At 35.8% G+C, this 17,671-nt stretch overlaps 5 protein-coding genes across 5 annotated transcripts in view; 4 read left to right on the top strand and 1 right to left on the bottom strand.

Annotated features, from left to right (window-relative positions):
- LOC132202335 (CCA tRNA nucleotidyltransferase 1, mitochondrial) overlaps window positions 1-17,671 on the top strand; it is a 45,966-nt gene that overhangs the window by 12,190 nt on the left and 16,105 nt on the right. Inside the window, exon 3 of the mRNA XM_059629182.1 lies at window positions 13,414-13,768. The gene's annotated coding sequence lies outside the window, so the exon portion shown is untranslated. The remainder of the gene's footprint in view (window positions 1-13,413; window positions 13,769-17,671) is intronic.
- LOC132202343 (vasotab-TY3-like) lies at window positions 3,386-4,470 on the top strand. Its single transcript, XM_059629193.1, has 3 exons — window positions 3,386-3,535; window positions 4,081-4,245; window positions 4,317-4,470. Exons 1-3 carry the CDS (start codon window positions 3,508-3,510, stop codon window positions 4,349-4,351), a joined length of 228 nt encoding a protein of 75 aa, XP_059485176.1. The 5' UTR covers window positions 3,386-3,507; the 3' UTR covers window positions 4,352-4,470.
- LOC132202614 (vasotab) lies at window positions 5,554-7,189 on the top strand. The gene is made up of 3 exons (XM_059629620.1): window positions 5,554-5,686; window positions 6,948-7,100; window positions 7,158-7,189. Exons 1-3 carry the CDS (start codon window positions 5,554-5,556, stop codon window positions 7,187-7,189), a joined length of 318 nt encoding a protein of 105 aa, XP_059485603.1.
- On the top strand, window positions 7,881-8,544 carry LOC132202341 (Kazal peptide Pr13a-like). The gene is made up of 3 exons (XM_059629190.1): window positions 7,881-8,055; window positions 8,107-8,307; window positions 8,372-8,544. The coding sequence occupies exons 1-3, from the start codon at window positions 8,001-8,003 to the stop codon at window positions 8,407-8,409; spliced, it is 294 nt and encodes a 97-aa protein (XP_059485173.1). The 5' UTR covers window positions 7,881-8,000; the 3' UTR covers window positions 8,410-8,544.
- LOC132202336 (protein yellow-like) lies at window positions 10,811-17,130 on the bottom strand. The gene is made up of 6 exons (XM_059629183.1): window positions 17,065-17,130; window positions 15,356-15,445; window positions 14,232-14,504; window positions 13,423-13,751; window positions 12,019-12,444; window positions 10,811-11,161 (listed from the first exon to the last, which is right to left on the bottom strand). Exons 2-6 carry the CDS (start codon window positions 15,443-15,445, stop codon window positions 11,017-11,019), a joined length of 1,263 nt encoding a protein of 420 aa, XP_059485166.1. The 5' UTR covers window positions 17,065-17,130; the 3' UTR covers window positions 10,811-11,016.

The following is a 17,671-nucleotide window of genomic DNA, read 5'->3' as shown; positions in this document are numbered from 1 at the left end:
ACTCATTAAATGACACGGCTCGTTAATAATTCATAATTTTTACAAAAACTCGCAGGGGAGCAGAGAGAAAAGCTAAAACTACATTTTCCTGCAGCCGCGATAGCAAGAAAAGTTTTAATGGGAATCTGTTCATCTGGCTGAGTCGGAGAAAAAACTTATCTGCACAAATCATAATTAGGATTTATTTTTCCAGGAGCAAACTTTGCGAATAAATTATTCAGCCGGCCCCGAGATAAACTTCTTATTCCTGCAATGATTACACTTTTCTCGCGCGCCGAACTCTTTCCTTCTTCTTTTCCCTCTGCAGATTTTTAATTGCTTAATTATAATCTTCCATTCTTTTTTATTGTTTGCTCGAGAAAGTCTCTCTCTCTCTGCTCGCTTTTCCAATTCCGCCTTTTCCTGCTGGGCGAGAATGAGCTTGTGAGAGAAATAATGCAATTTCCTCTGCGTTTCGCCGACGGTATCATGGGCGCTTGCTGAGATGATTTTTTTCTTCTCTCACTCTCCGTCGGAAGTTGGAATTAAAATCTCTGGAGACCTGCAGGCCGGGCCCGTGCTGCAGAAAACTCGCCGCCGACCATTTCTTATTATTTTGCAGCCGCGTCTAATATCCTGGCGCACTACGGCAATCACGAGAGAGAAAGAAAGAAAAACCGGAAAATACAAACCGTTCCAATACGATGCAAAGCTCTCATATTTATTTTCATCATGATGTGAACATTGTCACATTTGTCTCCGTTTTACTCAACTCTTCTGGTAATTTAACTTGTTATTTTTAAAATTACACTTTTTCAAAAGAGTAATTTAAGCGAAATCATAAAGTTATGTCAACTTTTGACTAAATTTATTTTATTATCTCACTGAACTCAGTTTTTTTTTAATTGAATTATTTAAAATGAGAAGTTATTCGGGGCATAATTTTTTTTTTAAATCAGATGTAACTTTATAGTTAAAAAAATTATGTATTATACATGGAAGAAAATATTGGAAATGTTGATTTATACCTACGAAAATGTTTAAAATTTCTTGCATTTTAGAAATTAAGCCAGACATTAAAATAATTAAAATTAAAATTTTTCTTCTGATAATTGTAACTGCCTTCGCAAAGCATATATGTACTTCAATATTAAATTTGATAAACAAAAATAAAAAACACTTTCATTTTTGGCATTTTTTTCCATCATAATTATTAATTAAATTTACCATACCGGTTGCAAATTTTGCATCCATTGCGTTGTCTTTTGCTGCTTGCAACGCGAAATCGAATAGCCCGTTCAGCTCCCCGACTTATTCTTTTGGGGTCGACTTGGTGGCAGGGGATGATTCTGCCGATGCCGCAGCAGCACCACCTCTGCATGGGTGATCTAGTGGCCCTCTTCTCTCATAACTCGCCGCTCCGAGTCTCGATCATTGCACGCCGGGGAATTCGATGACAAATGCAAGCCTTCAGCAAACTTCAAATTAGTTCCAGCCTTTCCTCCCTCGCGCAAATCAACTCTCCACGACCGTTTTCGCGCTCACTCCTGCGTGGTCCTCCATCGTGCGACACAATTTATTACAAAATCTTCTCGTCTCTTACTCGCGCTCCTGCATCATTATTTTTTCTCTGCCTCGAAACGAGCAAAGTGGCATGAAAGTCACGCTTGTTATTTAAAAAGATTATTTTGTGGTAAATAAATTTCTATGACTTTTAAACCTTAAGATAAGCATACAAATTTTAAGCTAACTATGGACATTTCACACATCGGGAAGCTTATTTGGCTTAATTTTATCTAAATTTCATTTGAGTCAAATAGAATTAAATATTGCTGCTTTTAAATGAAGTTTAATCTAAATCAATGCTGCAGCTTTTATTGCCATATCTTGACGTGCTCCACTTTTTTCAAGCTCAGATCACGCTCTATTTGTCTCTAGAGTGTGCTGCTAAAGAAAAATATTTAACAGGCTGCATTTCATCACGTCTGATCAAAGAACAAACTGAAAGAGCTGAGAGAAAACTTTGGAGAAGTGAATCAATCAAGGGGCGATTTGACTGCGTTTCAATTTAAAAATGAAGTATGCGATCGCATTATTAGTTATGGTGTATATTTTCGGTGAGTGTGATTTGCAATGAACAGATTTTGTTTGTCCTTTTTTTAAATGAACTATCAAATAGGGACTTTGATATATTTTCAATTTTAATTCATTCAAACTTTCTCAGCGTCTTTGCACACCGATTTTGTATTGTCACAAACAACGGTCAACCGCATGAAAACAACCACAAAGACTACGACCAAACGATTACCTACCACGATCAGGAAGATTCCTTTGCCTGTTCGAACTGACAATCAAGGGAAAAAATATTCAAGAATTGAAGACAAAAGTGAAGGCAAGGTTTCAGTTATGAGAATTATAACCTGTATTAATGTATGTGTATAGGGAACCGGCCTCACCGTGATGCGATGCAGGTTGCATAACCACCTGCCTACAGAAAGCAAAGTTGGAGTTTTGAATTGGACACGAAAAATTCATGGGTGCACTTTCATCAATTTTAAAAATGGATTCAATTATATAGATTTTTAAAAATTTTATCGCGAAAATCAGTTTCAAAAGTTATGGAATGAATAAATTTTTTCTATGGTGATCATATTTTATTTTAATTTTGTAAGCTGCAAAAAAATAATTTGTTTCGTTTTGAACGGGTACATTTTGGCTATTTACTGCATTTTTTACTTTTAAACAATATGCTCCGTCATATTGAATACCCTCAAGGATATGTAAGTGGCAAAAAAAGTATAAATTAAAAGGTAGTTTGTGGGCCTTTTTTAGGACCCACTTTTTAGTTACTTATTCACCAGAGTTGCTGACGTTGCTTAATTTTATCTTTTCCCTCTCTCGTTTGTGACTTGATTTTAGAGGAATAAATAGTAATAATTATCAGCAAATTAATGAATGAATTTATTTTAATTTTTCTTTTCAACCGATACCATGCAGCTGGTTGTTATTTTATACAATTCGAAAAATTGGTAGTTTGAAGTAGACTGATAATTTAAAATACTTCATATTTTATATAGTGAGGCGGTATTTAAAATTTTTGGTATTTTGATCAATCTTATAATTTCTTTTTCCTTTTGTAAGTGAAAAATAGATTTTTTAGATCCATTGATTTTTATTCTTAATTTGCTGATTTTTAACAAACGAAAAGGATACGCAGATCGGCACATGTGTTAATTTTCGAAAGCGCTTTTGGTTGCATCGCAGCTTAAACTAATATTTGCTGAGGCGAAAATTTGAAGAGGACGCTCGTTCTTTCCTGAAATATCGCACGCCGCGGAGGGGACCCTGAGCGGGCTGTAATTAGTAGGTTGACAGACAGTGGTCGACAAAAGGTAGTACTGACGAATTGGCTTTTTATTGGCCTGCGCGGGGAGCACGTGACAAGCGGCCACAATCGCCATATAAAAGAGGACGCGGGCTGACGCAGAACACAAGGAGAATATCCGAATCACACAACAACACACCAACATGAAATTCGCCGTGTTTTGCATCATTGGTGAGAATATTTATATTTTAGCTTACTTGACAATCAGGCCAGATATTAAAAATTAATAATTTAAATTATTTGGTTAAAAATACTTATTTGAAATTTTGTGATATATTGAATAATTGAAATTCTATGTTTGTATTTATCTATTTATTGATTGAAAACATGTATTTTTGTTTTTAAACTGATGCTTTGGCAAATTTATAAATTATATTAAAGTAGAATGGCATCAAAAAATTTTTATTGTTCTTTTGGGCAAGATTTTTTATTTGAAAAATACTGCAATAGCACAGATTTTAACAAAATTTCTTTGTTTACAATAGCAAATACTTAAATTTACATAGCTGCAGCACTTGCAGCAGAAAAATGATAAAAACCAGACGGAATAGATAGCGAGGCCCAGTTTTTACGCCATGGTTTTTCAGTGTGGCCTTTGTCACGCACTGCCTCGGCGTGAATTTTTTATATTTTGAATAAATATTAAAACTTTGTCGTCGTGATTTTTATTGTATGAATATTGAATTAGTTAATTCATATTGTATTTGAACTTACAGCCAGCCTGGTTTTGCTGGAGGTTTCGGCCCAGGGTGCTGGCGGCGACTGCCCCACCATCTGCCCTCTGAACTACGCACCAATTTGCGGCAAGAACAGCAAGGGCGAACTCAAAACCTTCTCCAACGAGTGTGGCATGAGGGCTCAGAACTGCAACGGCAAAAATGGTAAAATAAATTCTCATTAATTATTTTTGTCTATACGAAGTTACTTAAAAAAATAATGCTCTTTTTTTCAGACTTTGCGCAGGAGAAGACTGGTGCCTGTGACTAATTTCTGGCCCCGAGGCATTTGCTGATATGATTAATCAAGATGCTTGCATTTATTTTTTAAAAACCGTGTGATTTTATTATTTGGAGGAAATAAATCCGTTTGCTTATTCTGTCAACTAATTGCTTTTTGTTTTTGTAGTTTTTATTCCTTTTGAAATTTGAAGTATACATTTTTTAAGGCAAAAATGTGATATTTTAAAGAGGATATTTTTGAAAGCATGAAAAACTGGGTTTTTGTGAATGTAAACTTGAGTGGCTTAGTACAAAATTACCGCGAGCTACAGATGTGGTGCCCCTAAGGCCGCGGTCGATCGCTCTCAAGTGTTGGTCAATAAAAGTCAATCTAGGCGAAACTGACGCGGATGCTCCATCTCATATCACCATTGGTTGAGCCACTGATTGGCACTAAAAGAAGAGAAAGATGCTCCCCTCACGGCATTGTTTATTTCTTGGGCAGAACCTCTCCACTGCACCATGAGTCCGTACATATTATTCTGCCTTCTCGGTGAGTTCGTCTCTCGTATCTCTCGCATCTCTCTTTCCCAAATCCCAAACTATTCCAAAAAGCAATGTAGATTTTCTCAATTTCACTTTTTTATACAATTTGGGCCCCAAAAATTTCGGTCCGATTTGAGCGGCCAACTTTTGCTCCTAAATTGCGATTCGATTTCAGAATCGGGACGTGACCTCATTCACGTATTGTGTCATCTTCATTAGAACAGACTGAGCGACGCAGTTTATTATTGCATTTGGAGCAAAAGGACGGCTTTGAAAAATGTGACTCACCGCCGTCACCGCTTTTGATTGATAAGAGCAATGCCAGGGAAAAAAGCATGCAGGTGAATCAACTTCCGGCCCTGCTCGAAATCAGCTCGTTCTAAATTTTTATCGTACTTTTCTAGTAGCTTCCAAATTTAAAAAAAAAAAATCAAAACCTTTTTACCACAGATTAAAACTTAAAATGGATTTCAAATAAATTGAGAAACTTTTAAGAATTTGAATACATTTTTGAGGGCCGGTAACTTTTGGGGCCCACATGCGTTTGTACCCTCGGACCTCTCGTTGCCTCCGTCGTGAGGGCCACGTGACCTGTGGCCCGACCGACCCTTGCCACGTGATAAACAAGTTGTGTTGCCAGCAGGCCTGCTGTTGGTGATGGCGTGCTCTGCGCGGGCAAAGGATCGCTACAGGCTCAAATCAGACATGGTCGATTGTCCGTCGATGACCTCCTGCAACCCCGGCCACAAACCCCTGTGCGCCAGGAATGCGCAGGGCCACGTCCGTTCGTTCAACAACCCTTGCGTCATGAGAGTGATTAATTGCAAGGAAAGGACAGGTTGTTATTATTTGCAAATTTTAAGTCGGACCGCGTGTGTTCTAAAAATGATGATATTGATTTCTAGATTACGCACGGATACGAAAAGGAGCGTGTTGACGATATTATATGATTCATCGCCTATTCCACACATGACAAAAATCGAGATTAAAGATAAAATCAATGCGTAGCCTTACCTCTCAGCGCTGTAGTTTCGGTCTTGAATTATTAAGTTATTGTATAGCTGGTAACATTTTTAGTCTTTAGAGTTTTCATGCATCTCCATCAAACAAAAACTTTTTTATTATTTTTAAGGAGTTCGCAGTATCATTATCCTTTCATCAAATAAAAAAAAAAGAAATAACGAAAATAGCCTCTTTTAATAAAATTCTTTGTTATATATTTTAGATTTTTTTTAAAGATAATTGATTAGAGTAATCACTCTGGAAATTACAATTGCAAAAAAAAAATTAATTGTTTGCACAGGCAAAGTGTGACATTAGACATTTTCAAAATAACTAAAATTACCAGATTCAAACAAAGAAAAAAACGGGGAGATTTTTTTTAAATCATTATGACGTTTATCCTTGATCTCTTTCGACTAAATCAATTTTTATATCATATTTCTGCATATAATATATTTTTTTAATCCAAGGCACAAAAATATTTTTCAAAATTCTTGTAAACATGATAAGAGAAAAATGGGTTAAAACCAACCAGAAATTTATACTATATACAGAAGCTGCAGATGAAGCTGTTTTGAGCGGAGCAAGGTCCAGAAGCGTCTTGAACTTTCCTCATTGTTTTTTACAGCAGCGTATTTTTTCATATGCGCATCACAGACGGTTTTTAATTGCCGACGATATGATGTGATTTAAGCGCAAACACATTTTGAGGAAAATTTTTAAAGCTTTTATACCAAGGCCATAGTTTTTTTTTTATATTCAAAATGTCAGCTCGCAATTTAAGATGTTTGGTCAGTAAATGTGCCGGTCATCCTGCGCTGGAAGAGGAATTAACTCTCCTCGCGGCGAAGGTGAAGGACTTCCCAAATATTGACAACTTGCGCGTGAGTGAGTCTGTCAGAGATAAGACGACCAGAGATAAACTCGAGTCGCAATATAAAGAGGAAAAACGCTGATTAACCCGCAATACAGACTTAGCAACCGAAAATGAAGCTCACCGCCTGCCTCTTGTTCTGTAAGGATATATTTTATTTTTCATCATTCATTAAAGATTTTGAAAAAGAATATAATTTATTAAAACGTTAAAATAATTTCAGTTTTTGCGCTGATCGTGGCCGCCTTTGCCTCTGACTGCCCCACAGTTTGCACTTCAGAGTACAGACCAGTCTGCGCCAGAAATACCCTTGGCGAAGTAAAAACGTTTGCAACCCTTTGCACTCTGAAAGCACAGAACTGTCTCCAGAAAACTGGTGAGTTGATTTTGGCCTAGTTTTAATGAATTTATCTAATATTTGAATTTTTAACAGATTTTGCGTTCGAAAAAGATGGAGCGTGCTAGCCGTTTGATTTAGATGGATTGGTGGGAAAAATTGGCTTTACGATAATTTTCGTCAGTTTAGTGAAATATTTATTATAAAATGTGTACAATTTTTAAAAAATTTGAATAAATTTTATTTGCATTTGATCATCGCTATTTTATGAAATCTGATTAAAATCTTTTTATCCTAAATTTTAACATCTTTCTGGTTTTAAAAGTTTTAATTTTAAGTTGAAAATTAAATTAATTGGCAATATGCAAGCCAACGCCCATATTGCGTTAATCTTATACAAGAAATAGTTTCTTTCAATCAAATTTTAGTTCAGAAAAGCAGAAAATTTATTTGTATAAAAAGTAGTATGTGAAATTTGAGAAAAAAATTAAAATTTTTATGTAATTTTTTAATTTATCTAGAAAAATTCTGACCATATTTTTTTCAAAAATAATTAAAGAAAAGTTGAAGCAGAAATTTAAAATTAAGTGTGTGTTAATTTGCTAGAAAATCACCTGATAAATTGCCCTTGAAAGTTATTCTTTGCATTAGCGCTCATTCAAAATTTTCTAGAATAAAAAATAATTTGCAGGTTGTGGCAAAAATTTTCAAAATGCATTTGTTATATTGAAAAGGTTGAAATATGAGGTGCCGGACGTGAAGCATGGTCGTCATCGCACGCGCCGGCCAAGGTTGCGGCCACAGTGTGTTGCGAGTGAGCGAACGGACTCGATCGGGGTTCATTTGCATAAGTGCGCGAGTAACTTACTTAGTTAATAAATATATGCGGCGTCACTTTTGTTTAGCCAGTCCTCTCTTGAAGCCACTCGCAGCAACAAAATGAGGCTTTGCGCGCTGCTTTTATCGCTTGTTGTCCTGCTGGTATTTGCCTTTGGTGGGTCCTCCTAAAATCATTTTAGGCGAAATTATTCACTGTCTGCTCAAGGCGCCGAGGCGATTCCTGCCAACATACTAAAGCCGCCTAGCAACGCCAATAAGAGCAACGCGATGAGTCCTTCGGGAGGATGCAACTGCAGGTGCAACCTCAGCCATAACGACGTGTTCTGCGGTGTCGACCCAAAAAACGAGAAACAGACTTTCCAAAACGACTGTCAGCTTGATTGTTACAACTGCACACACGATGCTGGTAAAAAGGATAAAAAGAAATTAAAAATCTCCTCCAGTCAGAGATAATTTTTGTCACATTCTAGCATTTAGGAGGCGATACAGCGGCGAATGCAAAAAATAAACCTGTGACCTTTAACCATCTATAATCGCCATGAACTGCAGCACACAGTTAATTTGTCTACAATTCTTTGCTGAAACTTATTCACGTTGCTGAAATATTGTATTTTGTTTTTAATATCAAATAAACTTTATTAAAGAATAAAACAAAATTAAAACTTTTTACGTTACTTAGTTTTCTATTACATGATTATGAAGTAAAAAAAATGCTGAATCATTAGAGTATTTTGACGAGTTTCATTCTTGAATTATAAAGGTTTAATTATTAAAATGCAAATACGATGTACTTGTAACTTCATTATAAATAATTTACAATTTTTTTATGATTTCAAAAAATTTAATTTTTTCCTCAATTTTTTCCATTTACACACATAATTTCAAACTTTTTTATTATTCAGCGCAGGAGCATGGGTTAGTATTATGATTTGATATTATTGAATTTTTCGTGTAATAACGATTATGAATAATTAATGAAAAATATTTATAGATTAACATTTCATAATTATATGTTTAAGAATGATGTAATTCAGCAATCAACAGTATTTGGAGGTCACATTAAGATTAAGGGAAAAGTCAAAACATTTGACTTTATACTAATAGAACTGTACACTGAATTAAAACTTGACCAAGCCGCCACTATTCGCCAAGCAGTACAAACAAAAATTGACAATTATCATGCTTCTCGTTCATTCTCTGATCTTTATAAAATAAATACCTGTTTCTTACAATCTTGTGATGTAAATTAATCGCATTTGATTTGAGAAGCAATTATAAAAAGGGGAAAATTATACCAACAATTGCATGTTGATTTAATATAATTAGCAAATAATTAGAAATTGAAATAATAATTTTTTTAACAGCATAAATTTAATAAAATAAATGAAAAAGAGAGTTAAAAATTTAATAGTCAAGCTTTAATTCATTAGAATAATATAAAGAACTAGAAATACTAAAACTTATATAAGTTTCTAATTATTATAATAATGTTCATTTGCGCCATTTGCCAAATATTAAACAAAATTTAGCTGAAAAAAAAACAGTAATTTTTGGGAGAAAATTATTGAATTTTAGACTAGATGACAAAAGTTTTTGCCTAGATGTAAAGTGTATATTAAAAAAAATCCTTTCAATTTTTAAAAAAGCTTTTTCTATGTTGCAAAATCTATCGTCAACAAGGAAAAACGTTATTTATTTTTCGTACTGCTGAAGCGATCGTTGACTCAAGTTGACCTATTGGATGAAGAGAGAAGGGCATGCGCTAATGCTAATAAGAATTCACGAGAAGCTCGACGTTGGTGCGACTTCTTTTCTCAGAATAAAGAGCCAGTTTTTGATGCGCAAAATTTTCGTCTGTCGTTTGCCTAGTGACAGCGCGAATTTATCTTCTTCCCATTCGCCCGTAATTGCGCAACAAACTAAAGTCGCGGCGACGAAAAAAAAAATAAATTCACAAAAGAGGCCTTTGTGTGTTTGGCCTTGTTTGTCGTTCGCTGGTATAAAACTCCGTGGCGCTCGCGACATTCTGTTCAGTGCACATCTTCTATCTTATCATAGTCAATACACATCATTCGCTCTCGACCGACTAACCCGTTAGCAGCTGCGAAATGGCAAAATACACAGGTATTAATCTTATTTCTTAACAATGATCCGATTTAAAATTTATTATTTCTGTGAACTTCTTAGTAACTGAGACGTTTCTGCAAAATATTCTAATCCATGCTAAACAGTTACATTGTGTAAACAATTTAATCCAAACAAACAAATAATGTATCAAAGTATAAATATAGGAAAAAAAAAAGCTTCTCTTATTTGTTTACAATTAATAATTTTAATTGTCTCTTGTAAGTTGTAATAGATAATTTTATTTTAATCCAAATTTCTCCCCAGTTTTTATTGCTCTGATTGCCTGTGCACTCATCGTCGCCGTCCAATTTGCCGAGGGTCAAGTAGGACCTGAGTGCGGTTGCACTTGCAAGAGAAACCTGGAGCGCGTCTGTGGCAAGAACTCGAATGGTGAATTCAAAATCTTTGGCAATAAATGCCTTTTGGATTGTGAAAACCGATGCCTCAGCAAAGGTAAAAATTATTAATTATGATAAATTATAATATTTTCTTCATTCAAATTATGGTAAAATTGCAGATTTCAGCCAGGTTGAATATACAGATTGCAGCCAGTGAGCGAGCGATGCACCTGACCATTTTGATGTCTGAAGAGCTTTTTAATCTTAAAATTGAAAATATTTTTTATATTTTTTTAATTTTAGTTATTTTTGTGATACAATAAAATAATAATTAATGTGAATTGAAATGACTGTAAATTGTTTTGTTTCTAATATTTGCCATTTTCAAAAGTTAAAATTAATCTACTATTTTAAACTCACTTGAAAGAAATAAAAACACTGAACTTAAAATATGAGCAAAATTCAACAATTATTTATTCAACAAACATGACGATGCAATAAGATGAGACGAATTGTGAGAAAAATTAAATAACTGTGCAAAATGAGCACCCAGGACTTGGTGAAAGGATGGGGTGATCAGTGGCCTGAGTCAGACCTGGGCAAATAAGTGATAATTGCTTTGCTTGAAAAATTAGCAAACGTGGTGGCGATTAATAGACGCAAGGGGCGGTGACAAAGTCGTTGGACTGAGGATGGTAATTGGGGTCGCAGGGGGTTCCAGCCACAGCGGTGGACTCATGGGCGGCGAAAATGCGAATGTTGACGTCATTCAGATCCAGAGAGGAGAACAGGTATCTGAAAAAAAATAATTTTAATTATAATTCATAAATCTTTTACGTTTAAAATTTGGATTCATCAAGAGTATAATGGACAAATTTCGAAATAATAATTTTTTAATGTAGTTTTACGAATTTGCTAACTTATATTTAATCATTAAATCCAATGAAGCTGACTGAATTAAGAAGAATTTAAGTACAAAAATTAACAAACATTTAAACTAGACCGGTGACAAAAAAGTCTTTATTAAGGTGATTTTTTGAGTCGCAACTTTTAGTTAAAAAGTACCAGGTAAAGTCGTTAAACTGGAAAATAAACAATAAAGTCTAATAAATGACCATAATTAATTCAAAATAATTCAGGATTTTAAAGAAACGTTAAAAAGAGTTAAAAAATGAAATACCGTTAATTTTTCTCACATAATTATTTTTCGTACAACACAGAATTCATTTTGGAGTGACTAAAAAAAAGCGAAAATACTTTTTAACACAATTTAAATAATACAATGGGTTTTAAATTTAACTTGATAAATTATCTGATTCTTTTATCACTGATTATATAGCCACAAATTTGGCTTTGTGTCAGTATGCTCTGCATTTTTATTGCAATTTTAAATTTAATTAAAAAATTTTAAATCAGATAGTATGAAAGCGAACCAATTAAATATAAATGCAGCAACTGGCAAACGTCTTGTGTTTTGCAAGTTGCCTACGCTCCAAGTGACCTCCTTTCTCTTTGAAAGCGCTAACAACTTATAATATCAAGAGGAAGCAATAGTGACTCTATATGGCCCTAATTTATCTATCAAGAGTGAAAGTGAAACTTGAACTTGGCTCTCGTCAGGATTAAGCAATACAAATAAATATATAAATTACCTGGGCAGGCGGTTGCTGAGGACCCAGACGTTGTTGAACTCGTCGACCTTGACGTCGTTGGGGAAGTTGAGGGTGACGGGGTCTCTGGCGACCTCGCCCTGCAGGTTGGGCAGGTAGGGCAGACGCGAGTTCCAGCAGGCGACGGCGTCCCTGGTGACCAGGTTGTAGAACATGAGGCCGGAGCTGGACATGGCCGTGGCGCCGGCGTGCCATTGGGCGTCGACGCCGCCGCCGCGGGCCGGCAGGACGGTGAACGAGCTGTCGTCGACGGTGGTTTCGTTGCGAAGGGCGGAGGTGGGCACGGCGAACGCCCTGGTGCCAGACATGGGGGTGAAGTACAGGGTGCGGTCGTTGTTGACCACGGGGGCAAGACCGAAGCCGAACACGCCGTCGTGCCACCTGAAGTCCACTCCGGAAGTGTTGTACCTGAAATTTCAATGAGAATTTAGAAAGATTCCTTGAATTTAATATTTTAAAAACTGATAATGTGTGAAAAGGGTTAAGCAATACGCTATATATTCAAATTTAAGAAGAAAAAAAGGTTAAAAATGATCGAAAAAGATTTTCTAAATTTTGTTTCCATTTGAATTTGTTCCCAGAAATTAAAAATTATCTAAATAATATTTAGGCAAAACAGAAATTTAACAAGCACGTTATATTTTGCCATCAGGTTTGCCCACACGCTAAATTAAGTCATTTTGCAGTATCAAATCCATAAATAAAATTGTTAACGATTTTGAGCTGCTGGGTAGTTTCTAAAATAATTCAATCTGACAGACTCATTGCCAAAACGATATTATCATGTTACATACGGCGTTCAATTATATAAGCTGGCGGAAAACGTTAAATTGAATGTGGTGCCCGTTAGCGTGTAATTTGCTAGCATTTTTTACGCCCAAGCATGTTTTTTATGCCCGAAGTTTAAGTTCATTGCAAAAAACTTGCTCCACGGCACGAGCCGTTCAAGGTGATGTAGCCTGATCTTGACATTAAAGTGCTACTACCTTATAAATAAAAACGCCTGTAGATCTCTTGCAAGACGTGTTGGAAAAGAGATAAAACAGATAAATTGACCGCGTGAGAGAGAGTTAAAAAAATCACATTCATGCTTATTTAATGAAAGAGTAGATAACGCGTATGTAATCTTTTTATGTAATGTTTTTTTTTACCCTGGATAATGGATAAACCAAAAGAAAAAAACTATAACTCTTTTTTTACTTTAATGATATAAAATTGGGCTTTTGAATCCTGGACGTTGGAAATTTAAATAAATAAAAAGAAGAGTAACTTGCGCACAACAGCCAAATTTTTCCACCAAAGTGAAAAAACTCCACCCAAATTATCCAAGCCCACCATAAGTTTTTGTTAATTGCCCTTCTCAATGTGTGTTTTCAGGTGTCTGACCTGCAGGCGAGAGGGTCGGACTGCATGTAGTTGTGCTCGACGCGCCAAGAAGAGTTGGAGCTGGCGCTGTAGACGACGATGCCGAAGCGCCAGGCGTCGGCCATGTAAACGTGCGTGTCCTCGCAACGGCCGTTCCTGGTGTCCACAGCCAGGTTGGAGAACAGACTGCCCTGACGCACGTTCTCCTCGGGCAACACGTGTCTCACGACCACCTGGTCGGTGTTGAGGTCAAAGGCCAGCAGCTTGGGGGGACACTGTTGGACGCCACCTTCGGCAACGTCCACCTCACCAGCGTCCAACACCCACAGCCTGCCGCAAGCGTGGTCAATCTGCAAAGACATAAAAGGTCAGTGAACTCATTTAAATGTACAGATTATCCTTTTTGGCTGGGACACTCGATATGTATAATATGTATTTGAAAGTTTCCACTTATCAAATTTTGTAAATGTAAAAAAGTAAATGATAAAATATTAAACTTAGATTATTTGTATTATCGGCAGGAATTTTGCTTCGTTATTGACTATTTTATTTAAAAATTGGAATTGCAGTTTTTTTTATCTCGTTGGTTATTTTTCTAAACAATACATTGACACAACCGCAAAATTGTAATGAAAATTAATGGGAAAAAGTAATTTTACGTATATTGATTGTTCAAGTTTTAAAGGCTGGAAAGCTTCCTTATTGAACAATTTACTTTTTACTTTAAAATTTGAAAGCCAGCTTGCTATTCATGATTTTTTATATTTTCATCTTTTTGGCTATTATTTTTTTTTTTTTAATAACAAATAACGTTGAAACCAATGCAATACCTGCACTCGGAAGATGCCGGTGAGACCGTCGCAAGGTCCGCCTTCGCGGTTCATGGCCCAGCTAGGGTAGGGACGCAGAGGCTGGTTGTGGGAGGCACCGTTCAGGGAAATGGTAGCCAGGGTGGCGGGGCTGCCGCGACGCCAGCGGGGCAGGGTCACGAACAGACGATCTTTCCACACTTCAATGCCCAGAGGCATCTGGTTCTCGGGGACAAAAGAGCCAGTTTGGATGGCGGCTTCGCGGGCAGCAGCACTAGGCCATTCAAAGTCCACCTAAAATTTGAATATTCAAAATTTATTACATTCAATTCTTTGGGGCTACAAATGGAATTAAAAAAAAAAAAATACTTGACGGGTAGCATAGGGAAATTTTTGAAATATAATTATTTACACTTCAAATGACAACTTAAAAGATTTTGAAGACAAAAAATATTAATTAAATTACAATTAATTTACATTTATAATTACTTATACATTTTTTAATATAATTTTTTAATATTTATTATTTTTTTTTCTAAGACAAATGCAGCGTTTTGCAGTCAGTAAAATATTCCTCTGCAATAAATAAATTATGATAATTGTTCTCTGAAACCTGTTTCAGTGATTTCTAAACATCTGCAAGTCACTTTACATGTGTGAATCACGCAGCTGATGTCTGCATACGACTCCAGACATTCAGGTCTAATAGATATGCAAGAAACAAAGGAGGCTTCAATTATGGTCTCGTCAAGTTAAGGCATTAGAAAAATAAACCAGTCTTGCGTGAAACTAGTCTGCACTTCAAGAGTCATAAGCACTTACGTTAAAGAGAGAATGCAGAGCAAAATAAATTCACACACACACACGTCGCGACCGAGCGCTCATGAATTTTTATTCTAAATCAATTATATATCGTTTTGGAACAGGCCATCAATCTTCCATAAGTCTGCAGGCGGTCAATCGAGAAAATTAAATGACTCGGAACTTTCACTATTATACTGTGCGCGAGCGAGATAAAAACGTATGCACTGAGATGCCTGATTGTGAGATTGTTTTAGTTTTTGTGTCTCCCGAGCAGGTCAGTCTATAATTGCGTTTCCTAAAACGTTTCATCACTAAATCTCGAGAGTATTGCCAAAACTCACCTGGTTCCAGGTGAAAACTTCTTGAAGGCGGGCGTTTGCCGTCAAAGCGCCGCAAAACACCACAACTATGGCGACCGCCAATCGGTTCATCTGAAAAATAAAAAGTTGCTTAATAAGTTGAATCGCCGCGGCGTTCACGAAAACGTCATCAGTATAATTTGGGTTCATTTGGCCCTTTATTGTGCCAATAAAATACACGCGTGGACTATTGCAGCGTATAATATATTTCCCAGGAAATATGTTTATTAGAGAAAGAGAAGCTAAGATTACAATTTTTGCATAAATTTAAAAAAAAATGTATAATTATGTAAATTTTTATGGCCGAATTATCAAGTCAGTGACTTGAAGTCACTAAACGTCCTGGATTCATGTTATTTGGTATAAATATGACTACAAACTTAATATTTAAATGTTTCACCATTTTAGAAATTATCCAACAACAAAAAAGAGAGTTTTTCTGCGGGAACATTTTAGTTATTATATAATCTTAATCTGAAATAGAATGTCAGGAAAATATAGATCAATGATTTATAAATTATTTCCTTACTTTCCTGCATGTGTTAATGGCGTAGAGAGGTGAGACAAATTGATTGCCTTTTAATAGCATTCGCATAGAAATTATATGCAGTTTTATTTTGCAGCGCAATTACCACCTTGCAAACTGTATATGCAATTTTGCAGCACTAACTTTTTGAAATCAATCTGCCAATTATTACGTACTTAATGATTGAATTTTGCATGGGGGAGGTACAGAGAGCTTTAAGCACTGCACGATAGCCAACGTAACGATTCCCTTTTCATTTTTATACATAATGTCGCATTCATCGCGTGATACTGCTTAATTAGTTAATGACCACTGCTGATTGTGAGATGCCATTAGGAGAAACTTGTTGTACCCATATAAAGGCAAGGAATCCGCCACTTGTAGAAAAAAGTCACTTTCATTCATTGTACGTTTGTACTACAAATTTATTAATGCAGATTCATAATGCGATCATTTATTGCGCGCTCACGCAATGGGAAAATAGTTTGCTCGAGAGTCAATCATAAAATAATAACTCGTGGTGCGTGTGCTGAAATATGCAATTGATCAAATTCCTATCACACGATTGCGGTACAATTGAGTTCAGGAGAAAATGCAGCTGCGTGTTGAAAAAGCGAAACTTTCATTTTCAGCAAATTGTGGAAACAATATTGAACAAAATGCAATAGTGGATTTGAATTGGTTTGAAGATTATCACTTTGGGACCCGCGTCAGCTGACTTGACAATTTTAGCCTTACATTTTATTCATCACATGACTTTTTTTGGCGAGAAACTATACAGATAGCCCAACTACTGGTTTCAAGTTGCTCTTTTAATTAAAACTCTCTCACAAATCTAGTTTGCAAATGTATACTCAAAGTAAGATCCTTTTATTGATTGCAGTAACGATTATTACAGAAGTTAAAACGATTGCCATGTACTTATTTGTTAATAATCTTTTTAATTGCCCTTTTCAATTAAATCTTTTTCAGCAAATTCTTAGATTTAGTATTTTACTTATTTTTTAAAGTTTCCATGATTGTAACTGATTCAATGGAAATTAATATTTTCAACCAGTGACCTGAGAAATTTGTGATGGGATAATTAATTAATGTTTAAAATTTATTACACTATTTCTGTGTATAATTGAAATTTGAAAATAATAAAATGCGACTTAGGTCTTACCTTGCTGGCAGTATCGATGCTGGGCCAAATTAAAGACACTGATTGTGGGAAACTGGCGACTTTATAGGTTTCCAGCCGACTGAAGAGGGGGTTTCCAGACGCACGCACCGCCAAAGGAAGGAAACGCGCGTAAACGGGGTCTATTTACAGCGCTGAGCATTTTAAACAAGTTGATTGGTCCAGCAGGCAGGAGGGTACCTGGAAAGGTCGGCAACGCGAGAGTGGTGAAAGCGAATTAAAATATGTCACACATTTTTATTTTTGCTTCTTTCTTAAAAAGTGCATCTAATTAAAGTTAACAATCTCCAATGCGCGACTCGAGCTGCAATTTTTAGGCGAAAAATGGGTTTCGTCGTTTTATTTTGGCAGCCCTGAAAATGAAAAGGAAAACACATGATCGCCAATATATTGTTTACTTGCAAAAATATCTCTGAGAACGTATTTTTCAAACAAATTCAATGTCCTCTTGAATTTTGAGGGCAAAATCAAAAGTCCTGCGGAGAACCTTGACTTCTCAACTGTGAGGTATGTAAGTAGCCAATTGGACGATATATTATTTTCTGTGTTCCTTTGTCCGAGAAAAGAGCCTTTCGACTCAATCAAAGTT

This window comes from Neocloeon triangulifer, unplaced genomic scaffold (genome assembly GCF_031216515.1).
Source record: "Neocloeon triangulifer isolate White Clay Creek 2 clone unplaced genomic scaffold, ASM3121651v1 ptg000015l, whole genome shotgun sequence".
Lineage (NCBI taxonomy): Eukaryota > Metazoa > Arthropoda > Insecta > Ephemeroptera > Baetidae > Neocloeon > Neocloeon triangulifer.
The sequence above is the reverse complement of the archived record's forward strand: the minus strand, read 5'-3'. Positions and strand labels throughout refer to the sequence as shown.

Coding starts and splice junctions, on each gene's coding strand:
- LOC132202343 (XM_059629193.1), top strand. CDS start 3,508: ATGAAATTCGCCGTGTTTTGCATCATTG. Junction 3,536..4,080: donor CGCCGTGTTTTGCATCATTG/GTGAGAATATTT, acceptor TTGAACTTACAG/CCAGCCTGGTTTTGCTGGAG. Junction 4,246..4,316: donor GAACTGCAACGGCAAAAATG/GTAAAATAAATT, acceptor TCTTTTTTTCAG/ACTTTGCGCAGGAGAAGACT.
- LOC132202614 (XM_059629620.1), top strand. CDS start 5,554: ATGGTCGATTGTCCGTCGATGACCTCCTGCAACCCCGGCCACAAACCC. Junction 5,687..6,947: donor TAATTGCAAGGAAAGGACAG/GTTGTTATTATT, acceptor AAATAATTTCAG/TTTTTGCGCTGATCGTGGCC. Junction 7,101..7,157: donor GAACTGTCTCCAGAAAACTG/GTGAGTTGATTT, acceptor AATTTTTAACAG/ATTTTGCGTTCGAAAAAGAT.
- LOC132202341 (XM_059629190.1), top strand. CDS start 8,001: ATGAGGCTTTGCGCGCTGCTTTTATCGCTTGTTGTCCTGCTGGTATTT. Junction 8,056..8,106: donor CCTGCTGGTATTTGCCTTTG/GTGGGTCCTCCT, acceptor TGTCTGCTCAAG/GCGCCGAGGCGATTCCTGCC. Junction 8,308..8,371: donor CAACTGCACACACGATGCTG/GTAAAAAGGATA, acceptor GTCACATTCTAG/CATTTAGGAGGCGATACAGC.
- LOC132202336 (XM_059629183.1), bottom strand. CDS start 15,445: ATGAACCGATTGGCGGTCGCCATAGTTGTGGTGTTTTGCGGCGCTTTG. Junction 13,752..14,231: donor CCGGCATCTTCCGAGTGCAG/GTATTGCATTGG, acceptor ATGTCTTTGCAG/ATTGACCACGCTTGCGGCAG. Junction 12,445..13,422: donor TCCGACCCTCTCGCCTGCAG/GTCAGACACCTG, acceptor TTGAAATTTCAG/GTACAACACTTCCGGAGTGG.